Source organism: Lepidochelys olivacea (assembly GCF_965140295.1).
Source record: "Lepidochelys olivacea isolate rLepOli2 genome assembly, chromosome: 6".
NCBI classification, from domain to species: Eukaryota; Metazoa; Chordata; order Testudines; family Cheloniidae; genus Lepidochelys; species Lepidochelys olivacea.
This window is the reverse complement of record NC_140416.1, coordinates 47,935,055-47,960,959: the sequence shown is the minus strand read 5'-3', so window position 1 is coordinate 47,960,959 and position 25,905 is coordinate 47,935,055. Positions and strand designations below refer to the sequence as shown.

General features: G+C 40.1%; 1 protein-coding gene across 4 annotated transcripts in view; it reads right to left on the bottom strand.

The window, feature by feature from the left end:
- CD44 (CD44 molecule (IN blood group)) overlaps positions 1-25,905 on the bottom strand; it is a 102,205-nt gene that overhangs the window by 47,460 nt on the left and 28,840 nt on the right. For 3 of the 4 annotated variants that reach the window (XM_084632298.1, XM_084632299.1, XM_084632300.1), the window contains exons 3-7: positions 19,933-20,098; positions 15,394-15,530; positions 13,887-13,958; positions 12,953-13,186; positions 10,728-10,853 (exon numbers count right to left, since the gene is read on the bottom strand). In XM_084632298.1, coding sequence (XP_084488424.1) covers positions 10,728-10,853; positions 12,953-13,186; positions 13,887-13,958; positions 15,394-15,530; positions 19,933-20,098 — 735 coding nt within the window. Of the gene's footprint in view, positions 1-1,435; positions 1,565-5,633; positions 5,775-10,727; positions 10,854-12,952; positions 13,187-13,886; positions 13,959-15,393; positions 15,531-19,932; positions 20,099-25,905 lie in introns of all 4 variants that reach the window. The other variant, XM_084632297.1, reaches the window with a different exon arrangement.

Here is a 25,905-nt window from a genome sequence, read left to right as displayed (position 1 = left end):
ACATTTGTGTTGCCAGAGATCTGTACACAGAGCGAGAGTTTACAGTTTCCACAAAACCCTACCTCAGCAAAAGCCACATTGTTAATGTATTAACATAACAATAAAGAAAAATCACGTTTGCCTTACCTGATATGTTACTGAGTTTTTGCTCCAAGAGTATATTGCTCCTCTCAGAGCAGAAAATCTAATATGGTATCATAGTCTGTTCATGGATATTGAGTCAAAATGTGCTTGATTTCAGATCTGACCTCCAGTAAAGTCTGGGGAAGTTTGGAACACAGCTTCTGGGTAAGCTGATGATACAGATAAAAGTCAGCCATGAAGCTCAGATTTAAAACCCACTCTGAAATCAAATTTCACCAAACAGAGGTGTTCAGATTTGAGGGTTTGGATGGTTCCCACCTCTCTTAACTACATTAGTCATGAAATCAAGTGGTCATAAACTCAGAGATAAAGGAAATGCCTGCTGTGTCTGTAGAAGTCTAGTGAACACCCTGTCTCCCACTTCAGGTCACACTAAGGAACCACAATGAGGTTTTATGAGAAATATTTTTGAGAGTTTCTTTAAAATGTCGTTAATGGTGCACCAGTAAAGCTAGATGCTGCAAGTTCTGAAAACTTTTGGAACTCTGAATACAGGGTTTTTCCAAAATGAAAACCCTACAGTAGAGCAGAGAAATCTCTTCCCTGTTCCCTATTCCGAGCAACCATATAGGTTATCATGCTGCTTAATCCATTTCTGGAATCAATGGCAAACATAATCACCTGATCCAGAATGACAAACCATCAGTTGAAAGGCTGACCAGCTGGCATACGTCATCCTTCCAAGGATAGTGTCGTAATTCCAGTGTGGCTCTTTACTTAGCTATATCTATAGACTTAAAATAAAACTCATTATATAGAAGGATTATCCATTATTATCCTTACTACTATGAGGCGGTTGCTGTTCCTTATCATCTAGTTCTCCCCTGCAGGAAAAAATCCAGGTTTTAATAAATCGTGCACTGAGTCTTCACCAGCTGCACCATCTTTGTGTGACTCTATATCTGTCACAGTGAAGTTAAATACACTAAGAACTTTTTATTTATTGAGCCACCAAAGGTTTAATTCTTATCTATTGTTTTTACAGTAAGCCTAGCTGTCCTGCTGGGACTTATTTAATTTAGGTGTGAGAAAGTGGGACTAACAGAGTATGGAGGGACAAAAATGATGAAGAATGTATTCAGTGGGACATTACATGTGCTCAGCACCTCTCAGGATCTCACCTATTGGAAACAGAATTTGGGAATAAATGGACAATTCAGATAACATGAGAAAAGGTGATTAGCTGCCAGATCCTATCAGTGGAGAGTTTATTCTTATGTGCTGCTGTTTATCAGTGTTAGCAAGTTACTCTGTATGAAGGACATTAGTTATAATTGTTGTAAGGTTTTACCCTTGCTGGCAGAGGTGGGACGCTCTTCCTTGTGATCTGCAGAGTGCCATGTCCAAGGAATAAATCCAAGAATCCAATGATCTTGAGTTGAGTTTTCACGATTTGCCCCATCGTGTGAATCTTCATCTGCTGTGATGATGGGTTAATGAATTATTTGCTATGAGACCACCCCATTATTATTTTCAACTTTTGCTCTTTTGACACTCAGAGCTTCTCTACATGGGGGAGACTTGGGAAAATTGAGACAAATTGATTAAAGGTGTGAATTTAAGGTGAATTAAGTACATTGCATTAAACTGCTGTGCAGACACTCATTCAGAATTAAATAAATTAAACTAAACCAAATTAAGGCCACATTAATTCTGAATGGGAGTATCCACACAGGGGTTTAATGCAATTTAACTAATCCATTTTCAATTCACTCCTTTAGTTAACTTGGATTAACCTTCCTGATTGTCCCCCTACGGTCAAACCCACAGTCTTTGTCCTTCTTTGGTGAATATTGTGAAGAAAGAGGAGGATAGTAGAGAAGACCATCAGTTTTGTTTACCATTACCACTGTTCTTTTCTCATTCATCCAGACACATCGTCTTGGGATGAGAAGATGTAAATTTGATGGAGAGCATTCCAGTGATAATAAGCAAAGCAGCAGTAGTAACAGAAGAGGAAGTAGATTCAGCAATAGACCAACCAGCAGCATAAACTTGTCATTTCCATCACTTGTAAAGAGTCACTTGGGAGCGCAGGAGGGTAATTGTTTATTCTACATATCACAAGGGGCAAATTAGTGAAGTGCATATATTGTTATTGTGGAGTTCCCTATCCATGTGTCTTTAAGCTTTCTAGCCATGTGTGTCTTTCTTATGCACTTGCAAAGGAACATGTGCTATCCAGGTACAAGTTCCATAATCCCTATCTCAAAGATGTGTGCTGGAAATAAAAGTCTCTGTGTGAGCTTCTAAAGGGAAAATACTCTGAGCACTGTGACTGACTTGCTTATGGTTCCAAATCATAGTTAAGGAATGACATTGAATCTGCAGAGATTGCATGATCTGGTTGCAATGTAATGGTATGTGACCACTAGTTTACTCACTTGTGACATTCTCTCTCTACATCACATAATTATCTGGGAAAAGATCATTCAGAACAATTTGGAATTGGGGTCAACTTCTTTATCTAGTTTATGATGCAGCAAAATAAAATATCTCATCTGATGTAAAAAAGACAGAACCCTGCTCTACATTAAAGGAACCATTGTTGTTACTTCTTGTTTTCATTCTCCATTTGTTGTTTCTTCTTGTTCTTTCCTTCTTTTTGAACTGCAGACATGTTCTAAAACAAAGTCACAAGAAGCACCACCACAGCTTTTCAACTGAAGTTTTGATTTTATGTATTGGCCTATAATAATGTCAGTAGTGCACTGAACGTTAAAAGGACATGAGCCTTTGGTATTAATTTATTATATAAACAATAAGTGTAAGGAGAACAAAAGCCCCTGGCCAGAGGATGATTTAGAGGTTGACTAGGATATTGGCAATGGGCATAAAGTCAATTGCCAAAAGAGAGATGAAGCAGGGGAATTCCCACCAGAAACACCCAGCTGTTATGCAAACAAACTGCCAAAGCAAAGTAAGATTTTAGGGTCAAATCCTGCGTTCATTTCCTCAGGGAAAAATATATCAGCGGACTTGTTAATAACTGAGAAAGGAGAGCGGAATTTGGTCTCTAGTAATATTAGATGTTTGTCTCCTATCATGTCCTGATTAAGTCTTATGATGCCAATGACAGAGAGAAAAACTTTCTGCACATGCACACCCCTAATCCAGCAAAATCAACTTTAATAATGCAATCAACATTAAAAAACCCCCCACAATTCTTATTTTATAAGTTATTGGCCTTCCTTTGATGTGATGCTACCCACACGGACACTTAGCAACCGATAGTCTCTTAAGTAAGAGATCACATTAATTCATATAGAAATGCTTATCTTTTCAGATGCTCTTCATTATCAGTGCGAAGGATTATCACCCAAATAGCCATGAGTTACAGGCTGGAGTGGCAATGTTTAGCTACAGATCCCTACTTCCTCAAATTGCAGGGTTGTTGAGGTATGCAGCGTTTGGTTCATCCCAGTACTGAGAGAGGGGAAAACCAGGGCATTCATATTTGGATATGTTCTTGGAGTCATGTGTCACCAATGTACAGGGAGTTGCGATCTGGAGTTTGTCCTGAGGCCCATTTCTACTAATTACTAACTCTATTCAGAAAAGGAGTACTTGTGGCACCTTAGAGACTAACCCATTTATTTGAGCATAAGCTTTCATGAGCTACAGCTCACTTCATCGAATGCAATGTTGTAGCTCATGAAAGCTTATGCTCAAATAAATTGGTTAGTCTCTTAGGTGCCACAAGTACTCCTTTTCTTTTTGCAAATACAGACTAACACGGCTGTTACTCTGAAACCTAACTCTATTCATCGGACTTCTGTTTATCATGGTTTAATTATTTTCTTTTTGGGGCCCTTTTTAGAAAATTTTTGAGTTTCATGTAGATGTCCAAAAATTAGGATGTTTTGGGGCTCTTTCTTTGTATATACTGTAAGGAGTAATCTCTTTGTAAGCTTTTCCCTAGTGCGCTTTAATGTGGTACTATTTCAAACAGCACTATGTTAAAGCACCTAGGGAACCTTTACTGAGCACCAGTAGGGTCTACATGGACCAATTAATGCGCAACACTTCGTGCACTTTAGAAATCAGACCCCTGTAGGATGCATTACAGCTCCGTCTAGATAAGCCCTGAGATTCAAGTTACCATTTCTGGTGTTTTTCCCATGTTCATTGGATAAACACCTATTGATTGATTGCATTGGGCATGTTTTATCAGCATTTATCAGTGAAATCCTAAAATCATAAGCCCTAATTATTCATTAAATCTGGTGTCCATAACGTCAGACAATAAGAAAATATAAGAAAATATATAAAGCTCTGTAGAGATCTATTGAACACCCCATCTCCCATTTCAAGTTCAGGTGAGGAACACATAATTTCACAGAGGAGATAATTACTTGATATATTTCTTTTAAAATGATGTAAATGGCTCACTATAGTAGGGGACCCAGCAAATTCAGGAAAATTACAGAACTCTGAATATAATGCTTTTTAAAACCTGAAAACCAGGTGTAGAGCAGGGATGTTCATTCCCTGTTCCCATTCGTGAGCGATCATAGGGGTCAATATGTTGCTAATGCCATTCCTGAAATTAGTGCCACACAAAGTCATGGTCTTGCAATGGCACAGCATCACCAGACATGCCATCATCCATCACATGTCATCTTTCCAAATATGGTAAATTTTGTGAATGGCATCCCAATGCTACTCTTCACTAAGCTATATCTATAGGGCTTAAATGAAGTATAGGAGATAAATGGGCAATTAATCACTATCCTCAATAATAATCATCGTTCTCATTGTTGTCCCACTCAGGAAAGAGCCTAGGTTTTAGTAGCTCTTGTACTGAGTGTTCAGCAGCAGCATCGTTGTCATATGAGTCTCATCTGTTGTAATATGCTAATTTCCTTTGAACTTTTCCTCTGAGTTAGTACCAACACAAAGCATAATTCTCACCTTTACTCTTTGTTTTAACAACAGACCTCAATGATTTATTTAGCTTAGCAATTAGTCGATATATAGGGGTTTCTTTTATATACAAGAGAGCCTACCATCATACCAGCACTTGATAAGCTGCTTTTATTCGGTGACATGATTTTGTGGGAAATATTGTGAACAAAGAAAAAGGAAGAAGCTACAAGAGCACAAAATGGTCTACTTAAAGTGGAAGCAAAAAATCAGTAGCAGCAATCAATGGATTCTCTAACTCGGAGATCAGTGAAGGCACTGAACCTGCAGAGCCGGGCTATCCTGATACCCTGGCACATCCACAGGGAGAGTATGACTTCCCTAAAGGATCCAGCAAAAGGCCTAGTTGGGCTTGGAGAGAGAAAATGATGGGAGAATGTCTTCAGTAGAGTGCTGTGGATGCTTTGTTCCTTTCAGAATCTGGTCAATGGGAAATAAAACCTGGGAATAGATGGTAAACTCAGTGAGCAAGAGAAAAGCTGGTTGTCTGCCAGGTTCCTTTCCACCGGTTACTTAACAGATCTTACAGAAGTACATTAGATAAAAGGATTATAATGTATTACCCTTGATAGCAGTGGTGGGATGCTCTTCTTTGTGATCTGTCGAGTGCCACTGCAAAGGAATAAATCCAGGAATTTCTTGACCTTGAGTAGAGTTTTCATGATGTGCCCCACGTAGGGAGTCCTCATCTGCTGTGATGATGGCTGGATGAATTATCGACATTTTATTTAATGAGCCACTATTCACAATATGTTCACCTCTTTGTTCCTCTTACACCAGGTCGTTTTCTTTCTCTAGTGCAAAGGGCAAAGAAAGGGGACAGCAGACAGAGCCCTCTGCTCTATTCAACACTATCACTGTTTTTTCCCTCATCCATTCATTCACGACATCCTGAGGTTAGGGTTGTGAAACTGATGGAGGACATCCCAGTGATAATGTGCAATGCAGCTGCAGCAACAGACGAGGAAATAGCAGCAATAATGGCAGGCCATTTCAAATGCATTGTAAAGATCCACTTGGAAGAGCTAGAGTGTGACTTGTTACCCATATATAACTGTATGGGTTTGAGCCTTCAGATTAGCTAAACTGATGCAGTATTGTTGGCTAGCCCTGCGATGTTCTCGGTCTCTCTTTCTCGTGTATCTATACAGCTACTGTGATATCTAGGCTACGATTTTCCCATCCTACCTAAGAACTATATTTTGGCTCTCTCTGGGGCTTAACTCCTAATGGGAATAAAGCTGATCCCATTTTGTTTACCCTAAGCCATGTGATTTACTTACCAATCAGTGAGATCCTGCCCTGGGACCCTAATCGTGGTTATGGAATAAGCCTCAGTGTCTGCGTGATCTGAATACTACATAATGGGAGCCAATCCTTAGATTTCTCTTCTGTAACTGTCATTTTTCCCATGTCACAGAATTATCTGGGAGAAGATTGTTCAGGGAGATAGATAGCATAAATGTAACAATTTATTTTGAAATTGGTTTTGCTAGTTTGTAATGCAGTAAAATGAAATCCCTGCTGGTATAATTCGCACAATGCCTTGCTCTCAGTTAAAGAAGATGCTGTTGAACAATGGATGATAGTTCCTGTCAGGAAAATCCACAAGTGGCATCCCCACAGCAGATTTAACTGAAGAGTTACTGCATCACCATATATTACTAAGCAATCCTGCCAATATTTTCACACTACAACTGATCAAGAAATAGCAACATATTTTCACACACATGTGCACAAAATTGTTGAATTTTTTTTATCATTTTTTTCATTGAAACTTCACTCCACTCTAACTTTCACCCCAAAACTTTGTCATGCCAGTGAAGGAGGAGTGTGAGAACACGAGCAAGACATCAGCCTTAAGTGTCAATGCATTTCATAAACAATTAAGGAAAAGAAAACCAAACGTTCATCACGAAGCCCCTGTCCAAGATTATACACAGATTTTGCAACAGCACAAAACTATTCATGCAAAGAAAGAGGAAACCAAGAAGAAAAAAATCCCAGTAGAAACAACCAGACAACAAAATTGCAAAACAAGTCAAGATTTTATGCCATTTTGGAACTGTTTTTTCCCTACTAGGCCCTAGCAAGACTAAGGTTTCCAGAAGCCATGCTGTAGAGAAAGTCTTGCTCCACATCCAAACCTACAACTAGAAAATTAACTGTCATGTTTCTTATTTTGAATATTATTGATCTTTTATGTCTCCATCTGAGGATGTCCATAAGGTGTGAACCTCTTTCACATTTTCTCAGGCAGAAGGTCACATTTGTTTACATAAGAAGCCTCCCCATCTTCATAAAGCTTTTAATACCACTGTAAGGAATCCTATTCTTCTAACTCTGCTATATTACCTGTGTGATTGGGGAAATATCTGCCATACCTATGGTGATCAGGGCCTCCTTCATCCGTTTATCTCTGTCCAGAAAAGCTCTTAAGCATATGCTTAACTTTAGATACATGCTTACGTTCCGTTGGCATCAATGTGAAGCAAGAGATGGTAGAAAGAAATCATTCTATTATTTTCTTTCTCCACCAGTCCCAGTGTTTACCACAAAAAGCCATTAGAAATGTAGGCCTTGCATGAACAATGCAAGAAGGAATGAAGAAAGAGAGGTAAGGAAACAGAGGTTAACAATGGACAAAGCATAAGTTCACAAGTGGCCTTGTCAATAATATATAGGTAGTTGATAAAGAAATTGTAAGAATTGTCACATGTGATAAGCTTGTAGCTGCAGCTTTGCTTACTAGCATACTTTGTAGCTCTTGGACAATTCATGATCTGTACCAGGATCAATTATAAAAATTAGTGCATCAATCATAAAATATATGATATAATGTATTAACAAATAGTATTTAGTGTAAGTATGTCGATAAGCTAATTCATGATTATGTATCTTGGGTTTGTGGTATACCCTGTACCCGCCCTCTACTCTCGAGCTTGATCAACTGAAGTGTAGTTTAACTGTATGCGAATAAAGAAACCTTAGTGATGAGTCCAGAGTTGAACTGATTTCTTCTATTCCATAAAACTGGATAATGTGTTCTCCCAGAACTGGACACAGTGTTCTGGTTGAGCCAAGTGGAAAAAGTCTTTGGGAATTTCAACAAGAACTCCTATACTGCATTCGTTTCCCCTTCCAGAAACATCTATGTCCTTCCAAGGACACATAAGACAATACAAATGGCCATACTTGGTCAGACCAATGGTCCATTAAGCCCAGCATCCTGTCTTCTGACAGTGGCCAATGTCAGATGCTTCAGAGGGAATGAACAGCACAGGCCAATTATCGAATATCCATCCCCAATTATCGAGTCATCCAGTCCCAACATCTGGCAGTCAGACATTTATGAACACCCAGAGCATGGGGTTGCAACCCTGACCATCTTGGCTACTAGCCATTGATGGACCTATCCTCCATGAATTTATTCTTTTCTGAACCCACATATACTTCTGGCATTCAGAGCATCTTCTGGCAATGAGTTCCAGAGGTGTAGGGTGACTCGATCGCAAGAATAAAATATCAGGACACATGGGTGGGCATGGGTGGTGGGTGGACTCCCCCCTTCGGGAAGGCTACCCCCATGGCCTTGCCCCTGCCTACACAAGGTCCTGCCTCCCGTGGCAGGAGCCCTGAGCTCCCCTACCTTCTCCGTGGCTGGAACCCCAAACCACCCAACCCCCAGTACCAGAGGAACCCCAGGCCGGCTGGCCCGAGCAGCTCCAGCCCCGTGTCAGGGGTGTACAGCCCCAGCTCCAGCCCTCAGCGGGAGGGGGTGCAGGCTCCAGGTGTGCTTACCTCGGGTGGCTCCCCGGAAGTGGTGACATCTCTCTCTGGGTCCTAGGCGGAGGCAAGGCCAAGCAGCTCCATGCGCTACTGTTGCCTCCATCTGCAGGTACCGCCCCCGCAGCTCCCATTGGCCACAGATCCTGGCCAATGGGAGTTACAGAGCCTGTGCTCATGGTGGGGGCAGCATCCAGAGCCCCCCAGGCCTTCCCTCTAACTAGGAGCCAGAGGGAGATGTCGCCGCTTCCAGGGAGCTGCGCAGAGCCAGGTAGGGAGCCTGCCATCCCTGCACCAACCGGATGCCTGGCAACCCTACAATATCGGGACAAATGGCATCCCAATCATACATTGGTCGGGATGTAGGACAAAGAGTTAAATATTGGGACAGTCCCAAGTTTATCAGGACATCTAGTCACCCTACATAGGTTTGATCATGCGTTGTGTGAAGTAGTACTTCCTTTTGTTGATTTTAAACCTGCTGCCTTTCATTTCATTGGGTTCTTGTGTTATGCGAAGGGGTAAATAACACTTCCCTATTCACTTTCTCCACACCTTTTTTGATTTTATAGACCTCTGTCATATCCCCCCTGAGTCATCTCTTTTCCAAGCTGAACAGTCCCAGTCTATTTAATCTCTCCTCAAACGGAAGCTGTTTCATGCCTCTCATCATTTCTGTTACCCTTCTCTGTGCCTTTTCCCATTCTAATATATCTTTTTTGAGAAGGGGCAACCAAAACTGCATGCAGTATTCAAGATGTGGGCGTACCATGGCTTTATATAGTGGCATTGTGGCATCCCTTTCCTAATCATAGAATCATAGAATATCAGGGTTGGAAGGGACCCCAGAAGGTCATCTAGTCCAACCCCCTGCTCGAAGCAGGACCAATTCCCAGTTAAATCATAATGGTTCCTAACTTTCTAAACACAAAAGAAAAATCCCAAAACGTTAAAATGAAGAATTCCATCAAATATATTTAAAGACCCATTTTAAAAAAATTAAGTTGATTTTACTTAATGTTGCTGTCCCACTACTCATAAGATCCTACCCCATGGTGCACAGGTGCACTGGATGCTGGAGGAAGATATCACAGGGAGTTGCTTTTTACACACCTTAGCACAGTTATTCAGGAAGAGGGCAGGAAACAGTGCTAGAGTTCTACTGAATACTAGAGGAAAGGTCACCACCTAATGTCTCTTCAAGTATCCCAAAGCCCAAGAAGCCTGGTAAGCACAGTACCATTGTGGTCATGCTGCAAATGACAACAAGCACTTGGAAATACAATCTATTCCTATATGCAGTGCACAAGCAGGATGGCATCTCCAACCTTAACTCTGTCACTCCCTCAAAGTACCTCCTTAGTGAGTTAAGTCAGGATTTTGATCTGTGCTACCTACTTCACAGCCATGAATGAGTTAAAACCACACACTGATGAATCAAGTATCAAAGCACACATATGCTGCATAAAGGGGCAGAAATTGCACTTCTAATTCTCATATACAGTGTCTGCAAGTGATGATGCACAGAGGTACCTGTAGCCCAAAACAAATTAAATTATGTTGCTTGGTATAGGGTGAATAGGTGTGATGAAATGGAACATGAGAGATATGCACCAAAGAGTCCACGAATCACTTCTTAACTTTAAACGCAGGTTACAAGGCAACCCTTGTCTCCACTTGTCCCTTCTGATCACCAGTGACTGCCGTAGATCTCATTTCTGATTTAACTACCCCAGAAAGCTCTGTTCTGAAATGTTGTTCCAATGCTGAAGATAAGTACTTGGCTACTTATCATAATATCCTGCCAGAATAAGAGAGTAGGTTAAATACAGTCTGCAGTTGGCAAAGTTATTACAATTCATTAGCCTTACTAGTACTTGTGGGATGTTGTCCTTTGCTAGGATGATCACTGTCTTTTCCAGGAACACCATCAGTTATCAGTGAAATCATGGTTGAATCTTCACCCCGCTTGTCATCGAAAGGTATTGCAATATCATCTGTGTGATGAAGGGTGAATCAACTGTAACTTTTCATTTGCTGAGCCACCACTCCTGCTGTTCTCATTGTTAGAGCTTTCACACTATAGGAAGCCTAGGTCTTTCATTTGTTGGTCCAGTGGAAGGATAAAAGGAGAGGAGACTGGGGTCCTTGTTTAGTTCGTCATTAAATATAATTGATTTTCTAATCTTGGTATCTAATCACTAACACTGGTTGTTCACGGGAGTGTGAATTTGCAGCAGCCCAATGATAATGAGCATGGCAGCTAAGGTGGCAAAGACAACAACTTGCTCACCGAAGCCTGGATTTATGTTCTTGTAGCTGTGGCAACTCTGGATCTGGAACCTACAAAAGTGCTTGAGGCCGTTTGTAATGCTGCCATTATTTTTACATATTATGAGCTTTGGTCCAGGCAAAGACTACAATTGTAAGCAGAAAAGAGGAGAATTTCCTCTTGGAAAGACAATTCACGAAATTTGAGAAGAGTGTTGTTCCAACATTAATTCCCATTACCCTGCCATAGTATTTTGATGTCACTGGTAAGCCATGTGGAGAAGCAGGCCCAAAGTCCCACAAGTACAGTACCACCAGCAAATCAAATTTATCCTCTGCTAACACTTCCACTCAACAAACAATTAACTAAACATTTTAACTAAACATCGATGGGTAGGACAATGGCATGATCTCTTGGTATCCTCTACTTGTAAATGGTTAGTGAACGGTTAAATAAAACCTTGTGTCCACAGCCCAGAGGAATGCTCTCTGCTACAGAGGAAGGATGGCTGATCTTGTGGTTAAGTTGCTGAAACAGGACTAAGGAAACCTAGGCTTAATCCACACTTCCTGCGGGATCTTGGGCAAGTCACTTAGTTTTCCTGTATCTCAGTTCCTCTTCTCTAAAATGGAGATCATACAGCACTTCCCAATTTGTGAGGGCAAATTTATTAATATTTGTGAGACCCGCACATACTCTGAGGATGTGGGCCATGTAAGTGCTTACAAATATGAAAGCTAATAGGTACTTAACCATCAACATAAAGAGATTAAATAGAAAATCTTCTACCACATGTGCCCTGAAGTCAAAAGAAAAAGAAAACCAAGAAAATGAAACAATTTAATTCTCTTCTATTCACCTACACAAATTTTGCCCTAGGTCACACCTATACAACTCCATGGTTAACCCAGACCCAATTTTGTCTCCTCTAGGGCTTCCCGGATGTAGCTCAGGGCAGAATATGGTTTTTGGTCTATACAGAAAGCCCTTCCCTATCTCCTGGAAAAAGAAAAGCCATAAACGGAAGGCTGACAGCACCAACATTTTTACTGTTTTTGCATATTGTGATATGCTTATCAAATACAGTTTACAACATACGGTTTGCAAAGAAGGGATTCAACTGCATTTGTACTGTAACTCTCTTCTTATGCATGTATTATTTAATATGGACTCCACAAATATGATCATACCGGAGACTATTAGGTAGGTAAGACTATTCCAGCTTGATCTCTAGGTACTGACATCCTATCTTTCTGCACTTACTTTTCCAGATTCTTCTGGTAAAATACTTAATTATGTTCATCCTTTGCACCTGTGATATTTCTTTGTTATAGAAATAATGTTTTGCTAGATTTCATTGAGCCTGATCCTTCTGCCAGTGAAATCAACCATAATATTCCCATTGATTGCAGTAGGCACAACACCAGGCTCTTAGAAAGATCTATCATCACACATACTGTGAAATTATTCCTGGAGGAAGAAAAGCAGAACTTTTTTGGTTTGTGATTGCTTTACACTCTCATGTTATTATGAAATGTCTCTGGAAAGTGAAAAAAAAAGTTTCTATGATCACAAAGACACACAACTTTTTTCCGTCCAATTCTTTCTCAAGAGCACCAGGAATATGGGGCAGAGATTGTGCTCTCTCTTTTCCATGGCTACAGTGGTTACAAAGCCATTACAGATTTTGATGCCCTAAGACACACTGTGTCCACCAGTGATGCCCCTTAGCATTCTAAGAATTGAATCACAGTGCAATGTTTTCATACAGTTATTTTAAGAGGACAAGTTAAGCTACAATAGTATATAATCCATTATTCTTACTGGTACTTGTGGAATGATATTCCTTTCTGCCCGACACAGAAGAATAATCTGTTGCATCTGGGGTTGTATCTTCATAATATGGGGCACCAGCCGTGTGAATTCTGATGATGGTGGGGTTTGTTGTATCTCCGTCATATGTTGAACCACTACCCACATGATTATCATCTGTAACTGGAGTTGGGTCAGGCTGTTTCACACCATCAGCGTAACGTGAGCCATCTGCATTATCTATGACTGTTGGAAGGAGAAAGAGATCAATTGAAATAGCTGAGGCATCATGAATGTTGGAGTTGTGGGGTGAGGTTAAAGGGCTATGGCCACAGTTGTAGTCAGACCTGATATCAAGCAATTTGTTTTCTGTCTGTCTGTTTTATCCTTCACTGATCTATCTATTGTAGTTCTAATTTGTGTATGCATCATCATAATGGGCCCAGTCTGGTAAGTGGGCCAAAGTCTGGATTAACTTTCAGGGTGAAATCCTGGTACCATTGAAGTCAAGGATAAAACTCCCATTTACTCCAATGAGGCCAGGATTTCATCCTGAGAGCCCGGTTCCATCCCTAGTTCCTTGCCTGGCTAGCAGGCTTCGGCATGATGTGGAAGGTACATAATAACTGTAGGACATAGAAGGCTTCAACAAAGCTCTCTCATCAAAGAAGCAACATCAGTCCTCTATTTATCAAAAACAATCTAGTGTCAATATGGAAAATTTACTACGCTAGAACCACCTCAAGATAAATGCTGTCACATATAGCCTAATTCTAGGTGGCAGATGGAGGTCTGATTGCTTCACTTTCAGTATATTACCATCTCTGGACTTGCTTTTCTTATGTGTAGCATGATATTGAACATTTGCATTACTCACATACAGAAGAGAAACCTGGTAGCTGAAAATGGAATCAATGCTAAATCATTCACTTATGCAATACATTACCTATTCGGCTTTGATTATCATGCCAAGAATCATTTAGTTTTATGATTGGTTCACATGCCATATCCCTAGTTTCTGAAAGGAGAAGAAAATAATTAGTTAATTTGACAAAGGGTGGTGAGAAAAATTCACTCTTTTCTGCCCTATTTATTAGATTCATAGTGTTATCAACAACTTCTTAGAAAAGTTTCTTGGGGTCTCGTCTGAAAGTGGCTTTGAGAAAACTAAGAATTTTATAAACATTTTTAAAGGGACAAAATTGGTGCATTTTAATCAAATTTCACAAAGTTATTCTCAGTGTTCTCAATTTGAGTCAGATCCTCAACCCAGGACAAGTCCCCATTTTGCCAAAGGGATGGACTGTATGATTCCTCTGCACTGAGGGCATTCCGGGGTAGAGCACTTAGGCAACACTGGAAATCTATTACGGAATACAAAGCTAATCCTGGGCTGGCGGAACAGTCCTTTAGGGATCATTCCAATCAATATAAATTAGAATTCCTCTATGGTCCAGTTTGACTCCCTCCGACAGCTCCAGTATCAGAGCTGGTAGCTCAGAGCCCTTTGCCTCTCTCTACCCCAACCCAGGATTAAGCCCTTTGAGTTCCAGAGAGTGGAATAAAGCTTCAGATATTTTATGTCAAAGCAAATTGTAATTTCAAAATGTCACTTCTATTTAAATCACCGTTGAATTTGGCCTAAGGATTTTTGTGGGGTTGCCTCTATCTATACCAGCTCTGAATATGACCAATTAATTTAACAAAATCTAGGCAACTCAATCAAGCCAGTCTCTTACTCTTAACACATTTCCTGTGCCCAGTTATTGCAGCACAAACACTGAGCAAAATTATCCACGGCTCCCTGACAATTTGACTCTGAAAATTTTAATTTTGCAGGGGTCCTCATGTGGCATAGAAAAATAAACAAAATCAGAAACATTTAAAATTATTATTAAGAACTGTAACTCCATATAATGGAAGAATTCCACAAAAGAAGTGGCCTGCCTTTGAACCTACAATATTAATGTAGCTAAGCAACACCTGAATTTGTGCTTGCCAGGGGCCTCATGCAAGCAGAGAAAGCAAGCTAAGAGTCTTCAGGGTCCCTGATCTTTCAGCGCTTGTAACTTCACTATTATTAGCTCTAAAAACATGTGAGTAAAAGAATGTGAGGAGTAGAAATCATCACATTCAACAATTCTGTGTTCTTTGGATCCATACTTGTGGTACTTCCCTACTAAAATGACAATTCTTGAGGTTAGAATCATAAGTTAAATATGAACTCAGATTTTTTTTTAGTTCAAAATACAATGGGCCAAAGTCACTGATAGCATCAGCAGGTGCAGCTCCAGTGACTGGCAAAATGTGTTCTATCTTCAAATGCGAAAACAAGACCACAATACACATACAATTTAATATGGAAGCTCTGGTTCGAGTAATCTAAAGGAGAGAGAGCATATGTTATTGTTAAATATCTTAATTCTCACTTACACAGTACAGCAAATACCTACCTGATGCATTATAACAATATGTATCATACCGGTCTGTTATATTTGAAGTGAGTATGTAAATTCCAGTGTTATTTGCTGCACAAACAGAATATGGCTTGATTCGTGGGATTACAATTTTGTCTTCTATGTAACCATATCTGTGAAGAATACAGAGTGAACAACACTGTCAGGAAGGAAGGCATGCAGCTGAGCCTGCTAGCTCGGTCTCCAGGCTGACTAATGACCACAGCTAAAGCAGAACTGGCTGATTGATCAACCTGCCTGACTAGCTGAGGGGAACCAGCGGGCATGTTCTTAAACCCAGCTACATCAGAAGATTGCTGGCTGCTCAACAGCTTGTGTCCACAGCTGCAATCGCTCCTGTGCCAGCCTTGTTCCTCCTTGCTCTGGCCCTGCTCCCCTGCTTGTTTCCTGACTCTGGCTTTGACCCTTGGCATGTCCACCACCAGATCTGACCCCCATGTTATGTAACACAGCATACAACAGATACTTTCCTCAGGACTTTCAATACCGCCAAATAGGCCAAATAGGAGACAGAGTATTTCATATCATGAAATAAGAATAATCCCAAATCTGGTCATGGAGATTACTCCTTTTTTACATCCACATTAACATCACCAGCAACCACCTCCAAAATCATTCTGCATGTAATCTCTGAACTAATAACCATTGCAATGCAGTGTGAATTATTCGATAAGACAACTGCTCTGCATGGGGATGCAATGAAAATGAAGGATAAAAAGGGTAAACACTTCTCGTTCAGTTGGGTTGTGTATTATAGAACACAGAGGATCAAGGCTCTGATTTTCTTTCATTGAGCTACATTTTCACTACTTCTAGCCTAATAAATTGCACAGTACCATTTTGCACTGGAATTGCATGCCACAAATCTGAAGAATGGATGGAGATCGTGAGCAAAGATGTGCAGCGATGATTGATAACATGCCAGTCTCTGCGAAGTGCAAAACTTTAATAAAGTGTTCAAATGTAGCAATATTTCGCCTACAGAATGTTAGCTAAAATACTTAATATCCCCCTGGATAATATGTGTTGCAAATAATGCAGCTATTTGAGTATGGGGCACATAAATCAGGCTGAAATTTCAAGTGAGCTTGTGATTAACAAAATTACGTAACAAGTTATTACTATTTTGCAATCTCATATCAAATGACTAATTCCTGTGAAGGTACTGGTTTCCCTGAAATCTATTTAGATGAGAGTGGTGATTAAATGTTAAAAAGCCCTAGGGTTTGGGGATTGTTTTAAGAGCTGCTACTTGTCAGGGAGGGGCAGGCGTGGTATGTTAGCTGCTTGGACTCTGTCTCAGTTGTGGTTCCCCAAGCCCTGTTACAGTCCACATCCATGATTCACGTCCACCTGGATCAAATCATGGCAATGATATTTGCAATTCTAAATCTCTAATATGGGTGGAACAATAGATTACTTCACTGGCACAGCCATATTTTTTATTAGTCCTAGATCCGGTATCCTATTGCTAAGACTATCATATTGGCGGCGTTATAATAAAAATCTTTCTTGTTTTATGGCCTGCTGACTCATTCATATTCACTCTCTACTCCTTGTGTGCTTTGACTATTATATATAACGTACTAGTTCTTCTTTTTGTCTCCCACTCAAGCCCATACAGTTGGATTTATGGTACTGTGCCAGAGGAATACAAATACACAGCACCCACAAATTATTAAAAAATATCTCAAATTCCACATCTGTCCTCTTCTAGGTTCATGGATAAGGGGAGAAAGTGCAGTGAAAGCAAAACCACAGCTCTCCTCCAATGTGAAAAATAGTTCCCTCTATTTCTTTTACCCTTTAAGTTCTTTTCCATTTTCTTCTCATCTTACCTATAAGAGACTCTGTCCAGTGCATGAGACTCAAAAGTTAGAGATAGAAAATGCCTATTTGGTCTTTCAATACTTTCCCCACCACTGCAGGACTGTCCCAGTCTAGTCTTCCATTTGGCAGCATTTTAAATCATCCCTCCACTTCACTTGGGAGACTGTTATGTAACGCTCACCATCGGGAATTTTTGCCTGATATTCCCTGGGAATATGGTGAGCATCATTCTCCCACTGCAGAGGCACACATATTATTCTGATTTATACCAGTGAATGAGCACAGGGCACAGTCCTGGTGTAAGGGCAACTAGGGCTGCAGGAGATCTTTAAAGATTATCTGCCCACGCATTTGCAATTAATATTAGCAGTGCGTGACATTTATACAGCATCACACTAAACATTTTCAAAGCACTGCACAAACATGAACTAATTTAATTACTTTGATACTAATTAAACTAATCACTTTCCATAGATATGATTTTGCCAATACTACACTAACATGAAAGCAATTTTACCGATTTCTCATGAATTTGCAGACTAATGCAAAGGGAAGGAAATTAAAACAGTTAAAAGACTGAGAAAAACAAGTTTCAGAGTAGCAGCCAAGTTAGTCTGTATCCGCAAAAAGAAAAGGAGGACTTGTGGCACCTTAGAGACTAACAAATTTATTTGAGCATAAGCTTTCGTGAGCTACAGCTCACTTCATCGGATGCATACAGTGGAAAATACAGTGAGGAGATTTATATACACAGAGAACATGAAACAATGGGTGTTACCATACAGACTGTGACAAGAGTGATCAGAAAAGGTGAACTATTACCAGCAGGAGGGGGGGGGGGGCAGGGTGACTTTTGTAGTGATAATCAATGTGGGCCATTTCCAGTAGTTGACAAGAACCGGGGGGGGGGGGGAATAAACAGGGAGAAATAGTTTTACTTTGTGTAATGACACATCCACTCCCAGTCTTTATTGAAGCCTAAGTTAATTATATCCAGTTTGCAAATTAGTTCCAATTCAGCAGTCTCTCATTGGAGTCTGTTTTTGAAGATTTTTGTTGAAGAATTGCCACTTTTAGGTCTGTAATCGAGTGACCAAAGAGATTGAAGTGTTCTCTGACTGGTTTTTGAAAAACAAAACAGCCTTGAGTCAAATTTACAACAGACAATTCCACCTTCGCATATAATAACTTTAAACAGTGTCATTTGGTTTAATTTTTCTGGTGGTAAATATTAGGACTCTCTTTAGAGGACTGATAAAAAGTACAAGCTGGCAAAATTTAAAGAGTTGAAGAGATGCCCACCGAGCTTTCTACCCCAATAAACTTCAGGATGAATTCTGAAATCCCTACTCACTTCCTACTAAAGCTGAAATCCCACTGAAGTTAGTTGATCCATTTGACTTAAATAAGAGTTTTATTGCTATGAGTCTATACTGCTTGACAATGAATCCCCTCTGCGCCTGCTGCACTTGAATCTTGTCTCCTTTCTACAGCTGCATGTTTGGGATAACCTGGATAATTCATAGAGTCATAGATTATATGGCCAGGAAGAACAACTGTGTTCAGCTAGTCAGTCCTCCTGCATAACACAGACCATACATAGGACTTCCCTGAATTAATTCCTGTTTGAACTAGAGCATATCTTTTAGAAAAGCATCCAATCTTGATTTTTAAATTTCCAGTGATGGAGAATCCACCACAACTGTTGATCCATTGTCCCAATGGTTAATTACCTTCAGTGTTAAGACCTTGTACCTTATTTCCCATCTGAATTTGTCTAGATTCAACATCCAGCCATTTCCTATTGTTATATCTTTGTCTGCTAGACTGAAGAGTCCTGTATTATCAAATATTTGTTCCCCATGTAGGTACTTATAGACTAATCAATTCACCCCTTATCCTTCTCACAATAAGCTAAATAGATCGAGTTCCTAGTGTCTATCACTATAAGGCATGTTTTCCAATCCTTTAATCATTCATGCAATTTTTCACTGAACACTCTCCAATTCTTCAACATCCTTCTTGAATTGTCCACATCAGAACTGGACAGTGTATTCTAGTTGCAGTCACACCAGTGTCAAATACAGAGGTAATATCATCTATTACTCAATATCTCACCCCTTTATATGCTCAAGGATCACATTAGCCCTTTTCACCACAGTGCCACACTTGGAGATCATGTTCAACTGATTATCCACTATGATCCACTGCTTCCCAAAACAGAGTCCCCCATCCTATAAGTATGGCCTGCTTTCTTTATTTCTAGATGTAGGACTTTACATTTGGCTGTATTGAAACACGTATTGTTTGCTTGCACCCAGCTTACGAAGTAATCCATATCACTCTGAATCAATGACTTGCCCACTTCATTATTTACTACTTCCCAAATCCTTGTGTCATCTGCAAATTTTATCAATAATGATTTTATGTTTTCTTCCAGGACATTGAAAAAATTTAATTAGTGTAGGGCCAAGAGCCAGTCCCTGCAGGATCCCACTAGAAATACACCTGCTTGATTATGATACTTCATTTACAACTACAATTCAGTTATCCTTTTCTACTCATAGACCATCTAATTAATAGCCACTTAAAAGTAATTGCAATTGGCACACCACATCGTCACAGATGGACAGACAGATAGCTATACATATTCACTATATATTATCTTCTTTAGAGTTTCCTTACCTGCAAGTTTCAAATCCTAATTCATGAGCTTTCTTCATCTGGTCCATTGTTGGCAGGGTACTATTGAGAGCTCTGCAGAGTTCAACTGCCTCACTTCGTGTGAGATTGTAGCGACGATTTTTCTCAACATGGAAAACCCCTGCATATCTGCAACTTATATTAAATTCTGTTGATTGAAAAAAAACCCAGAAATTATTACAATGATAATACATGCTGTTTCACTGAAACACTAGCAAGATTTCATTTCCAAGTACAATGAAGTTACAGAGAACCATCAACATCCGCCAGTTCATTAGGGGAGAAGGCTTGCACAAGAAATCTGGTTTTCCAAACTACACTCAGATCCTTTTTGCTCAAACATCACATTAATGTCCAAGAACAGTAGCATAGTGTTTCTGTGAAGTGCCTAGCACTTTTGGGAACATGCAAAAAAACCCCATCATCAACAACAACAACAATTTGGTGCAGAAGATCTAATGGGACAAGATTGCCAAGATATTTTAGAAACACATCTGTCTGGAAAAGTTTTGGCTTCACTGTAAACATTTGTCAATGAAATTTTCCAAACTGCTGTAGTTAGCAAATAACCTGTTAATAAATATGTACCACATTCAAAACTGCAGTCTTGCAGATTTCCCTAGTTTTTATACAATGTGTGCCAGATTCACATAAATAAGTGGCGCTCCACTGACATTGGTATAAAGTATATAGAAAGTACACTGTTTGAGTCTTTGCAGCCATAGTCCTATATCTAAGGAAACAGTGTCCAACCATCCAGGTCCATCTAAGTACCTCATTCATAAAGGGAATAAACAAGAAAAGGTGAAAATGGTTATAATCTAACCATTTCTGAAATATACAGTCCCTGTATTAAATGACCTCATTCTGTTTGTTTCAGGGTTTAACATTTTTCATGAAAACATACATCAAAGCAGAACTAACATCTGAAACTATTTTAGCATCAGCACAAGGAATAGGTTCCTTTTGGCATCTATTAGGTCAGGGCAGACTAGTTAGACTAGTTTGATATCATATGCCACAGCTGATGTAGACAGCCAGTAAGCAGTGTGCAACAGTATTTCTAACTATAAAAGTGCTGAGCTGCTAAATATACCCTGGCAGGCAAGCTCTAAGGAACCATACAGCCAGCTAGGAATGGTTGGAATACACCTAACTCACTTTCATTTGGAAGCACATTATGGACATTGGTTTCAGAGATATGGTCAACATCTCTGTGGTTTTCTACTGTGAACCACTATATCAATGTCAGCATACAACACAAGAATGTAACTAATATTGTAAAGAATGCTGGATGTTAAAAATTTAATAATATCATAAACCGCTTTGCCCATGAAAAGCACTATATTTCGCTAGAACTAAGTAATTTTATCAACAACAATTATGTATTATTGAAAAATCTAGGTGCCACTGTTATGTGACAACTCAAATGGGCCAAAGTCAGGAGTGAGTTCTGGTGCAATGTAAGTCTTCTTCCAGATTCTCAGCACTTAAGTTATATCAACCTAGTCTGAAGGGAGGGTCATTTAGGGCTTGTCTAGACAGGAAAAAGGCTGCAATAGCCAGTGTAAGCCTAGCGACTCCTTACTAGCTCCCCATGTGGACCCTCTCACTGCTCACTAAGAGTACCGTTGTGCAGTTTAGTTAATGAACTTTGGCCATGTGTTAAGCTCAAAAGCACTCCTAGGCTATGTCTACACTTGGAGCTGGGGTCTGATTCCCAGAGCATGTATACATATCGCACTAGCTCTCATCAAGTTAACATGCTAAAAATAGTAGTGTGGTTACAGTGTCTCATGCAGGGGTAGCGTTGGCATAGGCTAGCTGCCCTGAATACGTATCCAGGTGGTCCAGGCGGGTTTCTGTTCAGGGAGGCTAGCCAGCACCACCACTTATCATTGCCCATGCCACTGTGACTACGCTACTATTTTTAGCGCACTGTCTCAGCTGGAGCTAGAGTGAGTGTGTCTACATGATCTGGGAATCGCAACCCTAGCTCCAAGTATAGACATCCCTTTAATGCACCGCGAGAGTGTCCACACGGGGACTTAGTGTGGAGTAGCTAGTGCACTTAAAAGTCACAATTTAGCGTGCTGCACGCAAACTTTCTCATGTAGGCAAACCCTTAGACTCACCTCTGAATTTGATCTAAATGTCTGAAAGCCTAATGGCACAACAAACAACAAAAATAAAAAAATTCAAACAAACATAAATCTCTCCTGTGGGCACTCAGTCGCCCCTACTGTTGACTTCCCACTGGCTTCAGAGGTACTGTAGGACTTTTGAAAATGAGGACACTTATTTAGGTCCCTAAATATGGATGTAAGACCCTAACTTTAGGTATCCGTTTCTAAAAGCCTCGATCATTCCTCTGGCCTGGGACCACTGAACAAGTAGCACATTCAGTTCCTAAGGGAGGAAAGTGCCTCAAATTGTGCTGTAGAGGCTGCATGAGATGGCGAAAGGCGTAAAACTAGAGCGGCTCTAAAGAGAACACCTCTCCCTTCCTCTTCGGCCTGGCAAGTTAGAGCCTTCGCGGTATGGATGGTAAAGCGCGGAAAAGACTGTATGATCCGAAGAATGCCCACAGACAACAACAAAAGGAGCGAGGGGAAGAACAAAGCAAACATACACAATGAACTGCTTTTTTGACAGCGTGGAAAAAAAATAACAGCTCTGGAAGGTGGGGAAAGACTCGATATACTTCAAAGCAAAAAATAATTAACTCAGCTCCGACCCCACCCTTCCTTCAAGAGGAAACTTGACTGCAGCCCCAGACTAAAATGACAATCCCAGATCATGCAAAAACTCAGTTTATTCTTCCCAGTGAAGTGCAGGGCATGATTCATATTAACATTAGTGGGAGTTCCAACATGCATAGGGAGAAAACAGATCCAATCTCCTGCACACATTGCAATGTTGTTTCTCTCTGGTGCCTACAAAACTAAAAGGTACCACATAATAATCTCTCCCCTATGAGCTCCAGAATGCAAGCCCTAAACATTTGTATAGACACCTCTTCTGGATATATTGACAATCACTCTCCTTTAACTCCTGTCTTTTGCCATGAGCTAGACAGCCCATGTTATTCTATAAACACACACATCAAAATAAATGATAGTAATCAAAGGGTACTGCATAATCACCACTGTTGTAAACCACATGGAATATTTCTTCCCATATGGAAGTTGGAAACAAATAAGCAAATGGAACAGTAAATCAGACTCAGACTGTATGTATGTAAAAGGATTTTTATTATTTATACAAGAGTAACTGCACCATAAAGGTACGTGACACTGACAATGTCCCTGACCTGAAGAGTTTAGAATCTATGGGCTCAATCCTGCAGACACTTACTACCAAGGCAGCGGGACTAAATTATGGTAGCAGACATTGCACCAGGTAGTACATGTTTCATCTCATGTATAAATTTAGGACCAAATCCTGGAGATAGGAGGGGTGGAGAAAGGGAGGATGTGGTTTTTAACAAGAAGGCATTGTGGTTTCTTCAGTTAGACCTGAAGCGGTCTAAAGGAAGGGGTGACTGGAGGAATGGCAGACTAGTCAGGAAAAAGCTGATTTCAGGGGCCTACCCAGAAAGAGGCACAACGATCAGAGTGGGAGAAGCAAACAAAGATGGTGGTTTGCTATTCAGCTTGGCTAGAGCAGAAGGACTTGAAAGGAGATGAGATCAGAGCAAAATGGCAGCTAGAGCTGTGTGGAGAACTGCAATTCCATTTGGTGAAGGATTTTGAGATTTTGATACCTGTCTTGGTTCCAATTCCCCCCAACAGAAAATTCCGAAAAAAATGTATTTCAGTTCAATCTCAGTATTTTATTTCAATTCTCCCTTTTTTAATTTTCATATTATATATGATTCAAAGTTGTAAACATTCAAAACCAAAAGTTGTTTGAAAACAAAAATTCAAAAATTTTTTACTGAAAACATCAAAACAAGAGATTTCGACACTGTCGGAACATTTTGATCAGTTTTTCTCATAAATGAAATAATGACAAAAATAGACATGATTTTGCATTGTTTCAACTTTGACAGACTGCATTCTCTGACAGAAAATGATTCCATGTAAGTTTTTGTAACCAGCTTTAATGGTAGCCATGATGTGTGGGCCTTTGATGGCAAGAATGAGCGCTTGTATATGATGCAGACTGGGAGAAGAAGCAAAGACGTTTTCCCAGTATGGCTCAAGGCACCTGAATTGTGCTGGGAGGGGAGAAGCTGGGGGGCTGCCTTAGAAGTGGCAGTCAGAGGCATTACTCCTACAGAGTGCAGAAACAGGCATAAAGCCTCCCCAGGTGCTCTGCAGCGCTGATTCCTGAGGCTAGCTGAAAACAAGAGATGTGGCCATAGCCATTCACTCCACTCAGATGAAAAATGCCTCTTTCAGCGTGATCAGGGGAAATGGCATTGCTTGCTACTCTACCCCTTGAGCTCTTAGGATGTAGGCGTAACACAAAGTGTGTGTTACATCTCCCTTTAGTGACTGGCCCACATAGAGGGCAACAGCCTACGATTGCAATCAGCTAATGGAGCTTTGGATCTGAGGGCTCCTGATTCAAAACTTGATAAAGCATTTGGGGAGTTGTCGCACAAGCTGCCGAATTATAGTTGTTTCCTCCACAAATGAGCTAGCTAAATCTGTGAATAATATACATTCCATCAACTCTAAGATTCATTAATAAATTGGGCTATTATATCCTACAGAACTATTAGGGAGATTAAGAACAACAAACCTGGAGATTTTGGAACTAGTTATTAATTTTGGATTCATTTCTGGGGCTATAGGAAACTTTCACTAAGAAATCAGAAATCACATAAAACTTGCCTGGTTTTGGGTTGTGCTACAAACCTGAAACTCAGCTTAGCCTCACGGAAATGTTGGGTAAAGTCACAGCTCTTTGGTGTGAACCTTGGCCCAGATGTGAGCAAATTTGGGCTAATTTATTGTTTCAGATCATTATTATTTACATTATAGTAGCACCCAGAAGCCCCCGTTATGTTTGGAACCTCATTTTGCTAAACACTCTACTCATTTCATTCCGATTGGAAACCCTTTGACCCTAATCCTGCAAACAACTACCCAGTTCAACTTAGCGGGACTATTCACATGCCTAAAGTTACTCATGTGGGTATTTGCAGGACTGTTTTCATCCCTATTAACTTCTAAAGAACTTTCCCATAATGGAATCCATATTACTTTTGCTGTATCTCTTCTATATGCTGTTACAGCAGCTGGGAAGACCAACTTTACTTAGCATTGCAGACATCTCTCCCCAGGAGACACTATGCATGAAACAAACAATATTTAGCACTCACATAATGCTTTACATTTGCAGTGTTGTACAAGCATTAATTTATCTTAACACCTTTGTGAAGTCAATATTATTAGCCCCATTTTACAAATGGGAAAATGGAGACACCAAAGGTTGCCCAAAGCTTCACAGAAAGTCAGTGGCTGGATCAGAAATAGAGCTCAGCAGGTCCTGTTCTACAATCCTAAACCCTAATCTCTAGATAATGCTGCCCTTTATGTAGCGAATAATTGATTTAATAAAAATGCTTCTATTCGTACTAGCCTATGTAAAACCCTATTGAAAATAAAATGTAGGCTCCTAACTAAACCAACACAGTGGCCTTATCTTTCTTTAATGGTGAGAAAGATTCCAGTCTACTTGTGAACTAAAGAAGAGTCTGGAATGCCAAGTCCAGACCCAAATCTAGAGATTCCACCTTCTCCAAAGTTCAGGGCTGTTCAGATCCAGAGTTTTGGGGTCAAATTCTTTGTTAGTAAAACTCTATTGACTTTACCAGTGTTGCGCCAAGAGAGAATTTTGCCCTCAGTTCTAGCCCACTTCCACCCAACCAACATGTAACTCATGCTGTGCATCAAACTACTTTTAACACTTTCAACTTGCCTGAAGTCTCAAAGGGTCTGA